This window comes from Kogia breviceps, chromosome X, assembly GCF_026419965.1.
Source record: "Kogia breviceps isolate mKogBre1 chromosome X, mKogBre1 haplotype 1, whole genome shotgun sequence".
Lineage (NCBI taxonomy): Eukaryota > Metazoa > Chordata > Mammalia > Artiodactyla > Physeteridae > Kogia > Kogia breviceps.
In genome coordinates, this window is record NC_081330.1 from 3,681,446 (window position 1) to 3,693,602 (window position 12,157).

The following is a 12,157-nucleotide window of genomic DNA, read 5'->3' on the forward strand; positions in this document are numbered from 1 at the left end:
TTGGAGCCACAGGAAAGAGTATGATCACATTAAAACTATAGTGTCCTAATTTCCTGAAGGCTGGCCAGAATCAAATCCTTTTGGACAAAACAGAATTGAAGAATGTTCTAGAAAGAAAGGAATTTAGAGAATTCAAATCTAATCCAAATTCTCTTAACTTTACACAAAAGGAAACAGACACTCAGAGGTTATACAAGGTCACAAAGCTAACCAGTACCGTCTGTACTACTCCACTATGTTCCCTCTGCTTGCCCTAGTTCTGCTTTGCAAACAATGGAAGCTGATCAACTGTGTCACTTCTGCTAATAGTTCCTAAAAATGTTTCATTACAAGTTATAACTGTATTTTTTCATCTAATCTTTTGAACATTACATTCAGATCTTGTTCTTAAATGTTTTGACAAATTCAAGAGAGAGATTTGTACTCTTTCTTAGCCTGTTAAAAATGGAAGCAACTGAGTTAGTAGTTGGCGGGGTGGGCAAACAAAACATTTTATTACATTTCTTCTAGTAGTCTTAATTATCAGGTAAATCTTCAGGATGACTTGGCATTAAGGCATACATTTATTAATTTAGTTAATCCATAATCCACATAACAGCTATCTACTCTTTCAACAGGGACAATGTTTCCCAAACTTCTGTCATCTTATATACCACCTCTACAAGTCTGGTTTGCTATATGCATATCACCTGTACTAATATTAGTATTTATCTTTATGTTGACTTTATTTATTTATTTATTTTAAATTTATTTTTGGCTGTGTTGGGTCTTCATTGCTGCGCACAGGCTTTTCTCTGGTTGCGGCGAGCAGGGGCTACTCTTCATTGCAGCGTGTGGGCTTAGTTGCTCCGCGGCACGTGGGATCTTCCCAGACCAGGGCTCGAACCCGTGTCCCCTGCACTGGCAGGTGGATTTTCAACCACTGCGCCACCAGGGAAACCCTTTATGTTGACTTTAAATCCACTCTTTTTTCATCTTTCGCCTGGCTTTAAGCAATAATACCCATTAAATCACAAGTCTGATGTGCCAGGTTTTCTACTACACACTAAAATAATTACATAACTGTTAAAACATGTCCATGGGCATATCATCTAAACTCATCTCATATGATGCCAGTGATATTCTTACCACACCTTGGGTGATCTCACCTTAAGCTGTCAATTTATGACACGGGTAAATAATAAAACAACTATACTCTAAAATCTAACATGAGTTGCTAATTATTCAGGTGTGTGGGAATGTACCAGAAATGTATGATCTCATCACCAATTTCAACAGATACAAACCTAGGGAAGCTGAACTTTTTACAATTTATTGTACAAAACAAATAGGGACTTCCCTGGTGGTCCAGTGGTTAAGAGTCTGCCTTCCAATTCAGGGGACGCAGGTTTGATCCCTGGTTGGGGAACTAAGATCCCACATGCTGCGGGGCAACTAAGCCCACCCGCCACAACAACTGAGCACGCAGGCCACAACTAGAGAGTCCGCGTGCCACAACTACAGAGCCCACGGGCTCAGGAACCCGCGTGCTGCAATGAGGAGCCTGCGCACCACAGTGGAGGATCCCACATGCCGCAACGAAGATCCCATGGGCTGCAACTAAGACCCAACACAGCCAGAAATGAAATAAAATTAAATAAATAAATGAATGAAATACATGAGGATGGAAGACCTAAATAGACATTTCTCCAAAGAAGATATACAGATTGCCAACAAACACATGAAAGGATGCTGAACATCACTAATCTTTAGAGAAATACAAATCAAAACTACCATGAGATATCACCTCACACAGGTCAGAATGGCCATCATCAAAAAACCTACAAACAATAAATGCTGGAGAGGGTGTGGAAAAAAGGGAACTCTCTTACACCATTGGTAGGAATGTAAAGTGATACAGCCACTGTGGAGAACAGTATGGAGGTTCCTTAAAAAACTACAAATAGAACTAACATATGACCCAGCAATCCCACTACTGGGCATATACCCTGAGAAAACCATAATTCAAAAAGAGTCATGCACCAAAATGTTCATTGCAGCTCTATTTACAATAGCCAGGACATGGAAACAACCTAAATGTTCATCAACAGATGAATGCATAAAGAAGATGTGGTGCATATATACAATGGAATATTACTCAGCCATAAAAAGGAACGAAATTGGGTCATCTGTAGAGATGTGGATGGACCTAGAGTCTGTCATACAGAGTGAAGTAAGTCAGAAAGAGAAAAACAAATATCGTATATTAATGCATATATGTGGAATCTAGAAAAAAGGTACAGATCAACCTATTTCCAGGGCAGGAATAGAGACGCAGATGTAGAGAATGGACGTGTGGACACCGGGGTGGAAGGGGATGAATTGGGAGATTAGGTTTAACATAAATATACTACCACGTGTAAAATAGGTAGCTAGTGGAAATCTGTGGTATAGCACAGGGAGCTCAGCTCGGTGCTCTGTGATGACTTAGATGGGCAGCATGGGGTGTGGGGTGGGAGGGAGGTCCAAGAGGGAGGGGATATATGTATACACATAGCTGATTCACTTCATTGTACAGCAGAAACCAACACAACATTGTAAAACAATTACACTCCAATTTAAAAAAAGCAAATTTAACAATAATGTGTAGGATATAATCCCAATCTTGTAAAAATAAGTAACAATAAGTAACAACCATCAAAAGAAAAGAAAGAAAGAAACACATGAGACACACTGTTCCCCACCTGCAGAGATTCTGATTCACTGAGGGGACAGGGACCATGGAAGCCGCATTTCTGCATGCACCCCAGGGAGCGCTTGTGTGGGAACACCCAAGGGCCACAGTTTGAAAAACAGTGAACAGGAAGGCAGTAGAAAATTTTAAAAATCACTCTAGCCTTTCAATAGGATGACTTGGATTCAAACCCCAAGTCTAACTGCATGATACTAAGCAAGTCACTTAACCTCTCTGAGCCTTGCTTTCCTCATCTGTTAAATGATGATTATAATAAAAGCCATCTCACTGGGTTGTTTTAAGAAGTAAATGGATGATATGTCAAAAGAGTATTACAAAACCACAGAGCACTGCACATGCTAGAGGGCTGATGAGGCTGCTGCCGCAGCCTACAACTGAGAACACGGTCAGCTCTCCGAATCGAGGTGCAAGTGCTCTGCTCTGCAGAAACATCTGCTCCCATTTCATTACTGACACTGAGTTTAACCTATAATAAATTAACCCCCAAATTGAGTGTGTATTTCAAATAAGATATTTGCACAATATGTCATTTCAAATATTATCAACGGATGACTGCACATTAAATCCTCAAGGAATTGTATCTGGACCTTCAGGACCAACCCCATGCACGGCTCCCATGCCAGAGGTGTCCCAAAGGCCCACGCTGGTTACCCTGATTCTAAGAGCTACTTTACACATAGCATGTAAAATTATCTGTGGTTTAGAAACATTTTATGCTTTTATTATTTAAAAGAACTCTCTCCTTGAAGAAAACATAACAACTCCTGAATTATAAATTTAACACCAAATTTGCACACTTGGTTACAGGGCGAATCTAACAAAGACAATGATTAAAAAATGCTCTCTTACAATAATTCATCTAAAGCTTTAGCAATGATCTGATGTAGGTACTTAAAATTCAATTTACAAAATATAGAAAAGCCTTCTTTTTCTCTCAATACCATCTGTTAAACCATTCCAACACGAGCTAATTCTGCTATACAAAATTCATAAATAAACTAAAAAATTTTTTTAAAAAACCTAAGTTGCTTCATGTTGAAGTATAGATTCGGTCTGATCTATTAATGTAGAGGTTAGACAGCTATGCACACAGTCACCATCCTTTTCTAGAACCCACACAGCACTAACAACTATTCAACCATAATGAAAACCTTACAGTTAACACATAATTGTCCATAAAGAAAATCAATCTGAGGTCTAAGAGCTATTCTCTGCCAATATGGGTCCTTGAGCCTCTCCACTCAGTAGTGCAGTTTCTCTGCTGACATGGGGCAAGAGGGCGCCTGGGACCAGTGGGGTCAGCAGCTGCCCAGTGACCAGCCACTCAGGCATAGGCGATGCAGCAAATGCTTCTCCCACCTGGAAACAGCAGTCACGTTTTGCCCAGTCAGGTTCTGAGGAACAGGAGCCCCAGCTCCTCCTACGTGGGCAAACGTGAAAAGCAGATAGCCGAGAAACTTATCAAGAACTATACTGCCACTCTTCTGGCTGGCCATATTATCCAATTTCTGTTCATCTCCAGCCACGCTTTCCTCGGGGAAGCATAAGCATCAGCATCAGTGGCTTAGACGAAGCAAGTCCAGCACCATAGCCAAATCTCAATTACACACAGCCTCTGGAGTCAGTTTCTGCACTTGTTACAGGATGGGCTAAAGAGGAAGTGAGGCTAGAGCCCTTCAACACAGCTATTAAGAATGACTTAAGATCGTTATCGTAGCTCTTGAACTCTTTGTAAGATTTGATGCCTGGCAAGGACTATGATTTTGAGAGCCATTGACCTAGGACAGGATACTAAAATGTAATTCATACATACTTGTGAAAATCTATTCTCTCTTACTAGTGGGCAAAAATGACTATAATAAACTGATTCCTCAATTCAAGCAAACTGTACTACTGAAATGTAAACATGGTTTCACTTAATGTACCTGTTAATAGTTTCTTGACATTAAAACAAAGTTAGTCTTTAGCCTTAACAAAGATGGAGCACGCAAGCATTTTATTTGTTAATTGATTCAACAAGAATTTATTGAGCACCTGTTATGTTCCGGGATCGTGCTGGGGGAGCAGTGGTGAGAAAAAGAGCCCCAGTCTCTGCTGACAAGGAGCTTATCACTCTTAACTTTAGAATAAGCAGGGAATCCAACTTTTAAAATAAACAAGAAGAGATTTCTCAATTCAATAAGGACTAAAAAATGAGGCTGCCCATACAACATTCTTGAGAATTTGCATGTTTTTTGCATTCTAGTATCACATATTAATGCTGAAAACCCATAGGTAGTACATAAATACAGAAACAAATTGTGAAGTTAGGGAAATACTATCTATCAGACATTTTCTGAAATTCAGAATACTAATAAAGAAAATATAGGCATTTATTATAATCAAATCTAAAAATATAATATATAATCAAATAATAAAATGGATCTGGAGTTTTAAAAGAATGATCATAATCGAAAGTCAGCTTTTCCTCTCAATTATAAAACTATGATCACATATACTAGATCCTGCTAAAAATGTCTCTTCTAAAGTTCAGATCTCTAACAACAGAGAACCTTTCACCCTTGTTCCCAAGCAAATGGCCGGTGAGCATCAAGGGGCCAAAGTCTCACTCAGATTAAAACTGCAATGCTTCTTGGCTACTTAGCATATTGAAAAGGAATTAAGGACTCAATTCCGCTTACCTTGTAATCTCTGGATACATTTTCTGATGTCACTGAACCTGAAATCTGACTAGAAATTGTAGCAGCTATAAGCTGTTTACACCATTCAACATGTGATCCTGTAGGACTAAAAGAAATAGTGCAATTAAAATATTTTAAGACATAGGCTCTGAGTGAGAAAAATGAGCACTGACTAGGGATATATGTACATTTCTTTTTTTAGAGAATGAACTTTAATTAGACTATTTGGTTACCTTTACATTTAATGTAAGAACTGAAATATCGACTGACCACTAGGAAGTAAGATTAAGTTCCAGGTTGATTTGAAATGAATCAACCAATTTATGTTAAGGTTAAGATTCTAGGCCTCAGACAGTTAAGTATGTTATTTTCTAGCATTTAATAAAATATCACTCAATTACAATTATATAGAGTGAATATTCTTAATGTAAGTAGAAAATTAATTCTAAAGTGAAATATTTGTCTTACAGCATATGCTTTTCAAAAATGCAATCACTTTCATGCTGGTGGTTTTAAATGTAGAAAACGATGTAATTTCAAGTGAATCAAAGTGACTTTTTTTTTTTTTGCAGTACGCGGGCCTCTCACTGTCGCGGCCTCTCCCGTTGCGGAGCACAGGCTCCGGACGCGCAGGCTCAGCGGCCACGGCTCACGGGCCCAGCCGCTCCGCGGCACGTGGGATCCTCCCGGACCGGGGCACGAACCCGTGTCCCCGGCATCGGCAGGCGGACTCTCAACCACTGCACCACCAGGGAAGCCCTCAAAGTGACTCTTAATGGAGCAAAGCTGATTGTATGATTTGAAAAAGAACAGACTAGAAAAGTTATGCCCTGTGTGTAGTAATAATGCGACCTTACATTTCTGTAAGTGCTCTGACAACTTACAAAAGGCTCTTCCAGTCCATTATGATATCAGAGCCTGACAACCACATGTGATAAGAAGGCAGAACGGGGACTAGCCAACAGGTTTCTGGGATGAGAACATTGAGGTGCAGTGGCGACATGGCCCGTGAGAAAGTGGTGGGGCTGTCCTTCCAGGATATGGTACCACCAACGGTGACCAACTCACCGAACCACAGGGCAAAACAGAGGCCAGCGCCACAGATGCTAGCCACTGCCTTATACGAGAACACAAGGACGCAGAGAAAACGGCATCTCGCGCTTGTGTGCTGCTCTCAAATGTTCAACACATTTCTGCACACAGCCTCACCCGAGCCTCACAGTGACCCACCTTACAGAGGAGAAAACTAAGGCTCTAGCGTTTGACTAAGGTCACACGGCTGGTAAGTGGTCGGGCTGTGCTCATCTGACTTAAAGGACCACGTAAGCAAAGTAAGCACTGAGGGAATTAAAAATTGCCTCCAGAGGCCAGGCTCTTCTCTCGACTCATGAAAGCACTGAAGAAATCAAGTAAAAGGGCAAAAGATACTTCTGAAAGTTTACCTTGCAGGTAGCTTTCACTGTAAACACTGTTCCAGACCTTTGAAAATCTCATCACTAATTAAATCCACACTCGTGTATTGGAAGGATAAACAAAACCCGGAATCCCTAGGCAGTGTGTAAACTAACGTAACTAGTGAAATGAAGACATGTGACGGGCTCTGCGAGCGGATCTAAACTGCACGCTCTGGCTGGGACGGCCTAGTAGTTATCTGTGGGGCCAAAAACATAAGCCAAAACATTCGCTGACTGCGCAGACATTCCCGTCATACGCCTAGACTCTAGTTGCCACAATTAATAAGTAAGAGGAAGAAGGAGGGGAAAGGGAGGGATATTAGTTTCCTCTTAAAGGCTAAGGCACCTTTATTGTCCGGTTCTCCCATACTCGTCTTGCCAAGCTGCCTTTTCCTCTGCCAGCACCTGGGCCTGAGCACAAATCTAACAGCAGGAACCCACCTGTTCACCCACCACGGACGGGAGGGGTGCTGTTATCCTGTACCTTCCTCTGCCCTTCCTTCTAATGAGGACACTTCCATCTACGGTAGGGAGTCGCCCTCCGCACTTCATAGGGTTCTGCGGGAGGGGGAGGGGGACCCTTGCCCCTCCTGCTCCACTTGGAGGGGAGAAACCCCAAGCTTTCCTCTTGGATCCGGAGCTGTGTAGGCCTGCCCCCAGCCCTGGCGGAGGCCACTCCCCACGTCCACCACCTCGACGAACCCACAGAGATGGGAAGCCTCGTCCACAATGTTTGCAACTCTGGCTCTGAACGTGCCTGCGGCCATCTTTCACCCTGGCTGCAGCAGTGATGGGAGCCAACACACTTCCTTTTTGGCTGGAGCTAGAATGATCTGTGTTTTTGGTACCTGCAACCAGAAGCATCCTGGTCAACAGAGTTATAAGCAGTGTGGCATGGTGGGCTGGTAGACAGGAGGCCTGGCTCCGCGTCCTGTCTCTGTCACCAGCTAGCTCCGTGACCTTGAGCGAGCCACATCCTCTCGCAGGCCCACAGCTCCGTCAGCATTAAGAGACGTACGGTATTCAGAAGAGAGGGGAGGGCCCACGGTCCACGCCTGAGCCACAGCTGCAGAGCCCGGGTCTACTCTGGGGGTCTCTTAAAAGAAGAACGTGAACCAGAGCCAGTCACAACGACGGGACTGAGGAGGAAGGCCACGTCTCCCCTCCCCTCTGTGCTCTTTAGTCAGTGCAGTCTCCCTCCACACTCCTGCTGGCAACAATCACTTGCAGTCTGGGGGCTCCCAGCTTTGTTTCTCCAGCCTGGACCCCCCTGATCTGGACGCTGAGGATCCCACGAGACAGCTCCACTAGTCGGTCCCAGAGACCCTGCCGGCTCCACGTGTCTAGACCAGCATCAGCGGCCCAGCCTGCAAACTGCTCCTCCAGCCCTCACGTTTCCTAAGTCAGGGAAAGGCACAGCCTCATCCAGGGGCCCCAGGCCCCAAAGCTTGGGGGTGTACCTTGGAGCGCATGCCCCACTTCGCCCTCACATCTGAATGCTCACCGCGTCTGTCACTCTTTTCTGCTAAGTATCATAAGAGCGCACCTTGCCCACCCCTATTCCAATTACCTTTTCCACACGCCCATCATCTGTCAGTGTTCTCCCACCTTGTGAATTTAAGCCCCACCTCTATGCTGGTGACTCCAGCCCAGACACCACCCCTGAACTCCAGGCTTAAATAAACCAACTGCCTCTTTGACATCTGCTCTGGGAAATCCAACTGGCGTCTCATCACTGTTCTATCCAGGGCTGAGAGCCTGCTCACTTCCTAGCCCCGCTCCACGGAGAGGCTCCTCCATCTCAGCATCGTCGTTTTCCACAAGCCAAAGACACTGGGATCGTCCTTGCTTCTTCTTCTCTCCTACCCGACAACCAATCTTCGCAAACCCTACTGGCTCTACCCTGCAGATTTTCTTCAAATGATATCTTGAATCGGATCACTTCTCCCTTCCTCCAGCCCACGGCCCCGGCCGCTGCCGCCATCCCCTCTCGCCTTGACAACTGCGACAGCCTTCCACCTGCTAGACTCTGATTCTACTCCTTCCCCTTCCGGTGTGTTGTCCACACAGCAGCCATTGAGAGCGTCCTGAAATCCACACCATCTGTCCCTGTGACCTCTCTGAGCTTGTCCTCTACTGCTAGCTCCCTCCCTGCTGGTGACACTGGTCTCCTGGCTGACCCTTGAACCCTTGGCTCACCCTCCCGCCTCAGGGAGCGCAGGCCTGTGCTGCCACCTGGATATGTGCATGACTAGGCCCCTCACCTCTTCTGGGGTGTGACTCAAAGGCCACCTTTCTCAACTAGGCTCTCCCTGGCCACTCGGCACAAAATTCCAACCACTCCCCAGAGTGCACAGCCCCACCACTTCCTACCCCCCCAGCACCTAACAGAACACATTTGACGTGTTCTTTTGTCTCTCTCTCTCTGTCTCTGTCTGTCTCTCTCTCTCTCTCTCTCTCTCTCGCGCGCGCGTGCACTAAAAAGATGCTCCACGAGGGCAGGGATTTGTGTGTGTGTGTTCCCTGCTGTATCCTCAGGCCTAACACAGTGCCAGACACTGAGCAGGCACTCATATTTGCAGAATAAATGACTGAGAGATTAGCACTTCCAGAACCAACTTAACCCAACTCAGGGAGATGGCCCACGTGCAGTCCATTCACAACACTACTGCACAGCAATTGTTCTCAAAAGCCTACCCCATCCTGTAGCTCCCCTGATGGAAATCCTTTTGTGCCCCCCATAACTAGGGTGACCATATACTTTCTCATCCAAGCCAAGACACTCCTGTGAGTTGCAGAAGGGTGCTACTGATAATTACACTGGCTCGACCAGTGCCCTGTACCATCTGGCGCCAAAGAGACCACAAAGCCCACCCTACTTGTAGCTAAGGTGGTTATTAAAAATGCAGAACTTCAGGCTCCACCCAGGAGATGGTGGATTAGATTTAGGGTGGGATCCAAGAGTCTGCATTTCAATCAAGCACTAGAAGTGATCCTGACTCAGGTTATACAGAACTGAACAGAGAAGCATCGGCCCAGAAGACAGAGGTACAATTCCTTGGAAGGCACACAGACCCCTTCAGGATCTAACTCCTGCCTTCCCGCAAGTCTTCCCAATTACCAGTTCCCCACATCCAGCATCCAGCCCACATGGCTGCATGCTCCACTCCTGTGGCCAAAAAGCGTCCCCTGCCCCCGTCCCGCCACTAAAAACTAAAGCAAATATCCCACCTCCGTGTACCACAGTGCAGTGGATCACAACTGAGGCTGTGGAGCCTTTTTGAAAAATTCCAACTCCTGGGCCTCACCCAAACCTCCTAAATCAGAAGCCTCAGGACTGGGGTCTGGCCACCTGGAGTTCTTAAAAAGCTTCTCAGATGATTCCCATGCACACCACATCCAGAGCACTTCCAAGCGTACCTCCGCCCTGGCACTTATCACACTCGGTTTCAATAGCTGGCTTGTTTGTATTCTCCACTAGATGGTAAGCCAGAGAGCGAAAGCCGTCGGGCATTATTCTCTGACTCTCCAAGCCCTCATACATTGCAGAGTATGTGCAGATGAGGGAAACCCAGACCATCCCACTTACTGTCTTGGCTGTGATTAGTTTCCAGTGAAGCTGACCACTCGGGTAATTACTTTATTAAAATACATTGTAATTACACTGAGGTAGAAACGAAGGGAATGTTTCTCATTGTTCCTCTGCCTTTGGAAACTCCCAAAAGTTCAGCTCAGGGGTGTGACTAAGACAGGCAGGAACCAGCATCTGAAACTGACCCAGTGGCGTCACAACAGTATGTCTCGCCTAATTGCACTTTAGCGTCAGCGAAATGGCCAAGATGTGGAAAAGCTGCATATTCCAGGCTATGGGATCACCCACCCCTTGTCCCGAGTGTCAGGGTGGCCCTCCCAGTTGGATCTGGTCGGTTTGTGCTTCTAACTGATTCATCTTGGTTCTCGGACTGCCTAAGAAGCAGTAGCCTTGCGTGTTTGTGAAAACAATTAACTGGTTCCTTCAAAGTGTGAAGAACTGAAAGTAAACGATGATGTGTTCTCCAATCGGGAGCAGTTTGGAAGTTTTCCATCCCAGCTTTTCAAATGAGGGTATCTTTGCCTCTATCTGCGCCAGCCGGACACCCACGGGGTTCCGCCCCCCAACTGCCCCCTACCAACCCCAGCATCAAAGACCGCAAGCAGCGGCGGCGGGATTTGGGTCTTCAGACCACACGAGGCAAGGTCACGCTAAAAAAAGGGGCGCCGGGGTGAAATTTCCTCCCAAACGATTCGTGGCCGGGGCAAGGGCTGCCGAGGTGGCTCCAAGGTACAGTAGGAGGCGGCCTGGGACGCGGTTTGACAGCTGTGAAGCCCCTCGGGGTGCGGGGAGCTCCGACGCGAAGCGGAAGTGAGCCAGGTGCGGGCCCCAGGGACCAGGCGGGGGTTCCCGGGGCTCCGGAGGGGACGCGGGAGAGGGACGCCCCAGCTCGGCCTCGGCCCGGCGCGCGGGGAAGGGGCAGCCGGGCCTCGCGGGGCCCTCGGGAGTCGGGGAGCGGGAGGCCGCGGCGGCCGGGCCCCGCTTACCTGTCCAGGGTCTCCACGCTGGGCTGCCGGGAGCCGGCGGCGGGGGCCCCCGCGACCCGAGGGGGCCTCCTGCCGCCCGCTGGCCCCGGGCCCAGGCCCCCGCCGCCCTCGCCGCCCCCCGCCGCCGCCGCCGCCGCCGCCGCCGGCCTGTCCATGGCGCGCCGAGCCCGCCGCCGCGGGGAAGCCGCCCTCGGGAGGGGAGCGGCGCCCCGGAAGGTCCAGCCGCGCGCCTCTGGCGGCCCCGATATGCCGCCCGCCCGGCTCAGGCGGCCGCCGCCATTAGCTGTCACCTGGCGCCCCGCGTTACCCACAAGGCCTCGCGCGTGGGGTAGGGGGCGGGGAGGGCGGTGCGCGGCCGGGAGCCGGGTCCCGCCCCCCGCCCCGCCCGAACCCCACCTGGGCGACCAGCCCGCGAGCCGGCGAGGTAGGGCCCGGGCGACTGGGCACGTCCCCAGCCACTTGGGGTCGAAATCCACCAATGGATTATGCAGAAAGAACGTGCTCTGCTCAGGAAACTACCAGACTGACATTAGAGATGCAGGGTTAAAAAAAAGAACAAGTTTAGGGAAATTCAGCTACTCAGCGTGATTTGTTTTCCCTCAGTTTTCCTTCCCAGAAAAGTTTGGCGGTGGGAGAAGCCCAGGCCCCCTGGGCCTCCCTGGTCTTGACGTCTCCAACCCCGAGCAATCCCACACATTTTAGCAACCCCT

The 12,157-nt window shown here is 47.6% G+C and overlaps 1 protein-coding gene across 16 annotated transcripts in view; it reads right to left on the reverse strand.

Moving 5' to 3' along the window:
- The window catches only part of MTMR1 (myotubularin related protein 1), a 520,398-nt gene extending 508,664 nt beyond the window's left edge, over nucleotides 1-11,734 (reverse strand). For 7 of the 16 annotated variants that reach the window (XR_010838680.1, XM_067023586.1, XM_059051096.2 and 4 more), the window contains exons 1-2: nucleotides 11,448-11,602; nucleotides 5,416-5,521 (exon numbers count right to left, since the gene is read on the reverse strand). Coding sequence is in view for 7 of the 16 variants with exons in the window: in XM_067023586.1 (XP_066879687.1) it covers nucleotides 5,416-5,521; nucleotides 11,448-11,602 (261 nt within the window). In the remaining 9 variants the exon portion in view is untranslated. Of the gene's footprint in view, nucleotides 1-4,768; nucleotides 4,878-5,415; nucleotides 5,522-11,447 lie in introns of those variants that run through there. The other 9 variants (XM_067023590.1, XM_067023589.1, XM_067023591.1 and 6 more) reach the window with 4 other exon arrangements.
- Nucleotides 11,735-12,157: the final 423 nt, after the last annotated feature.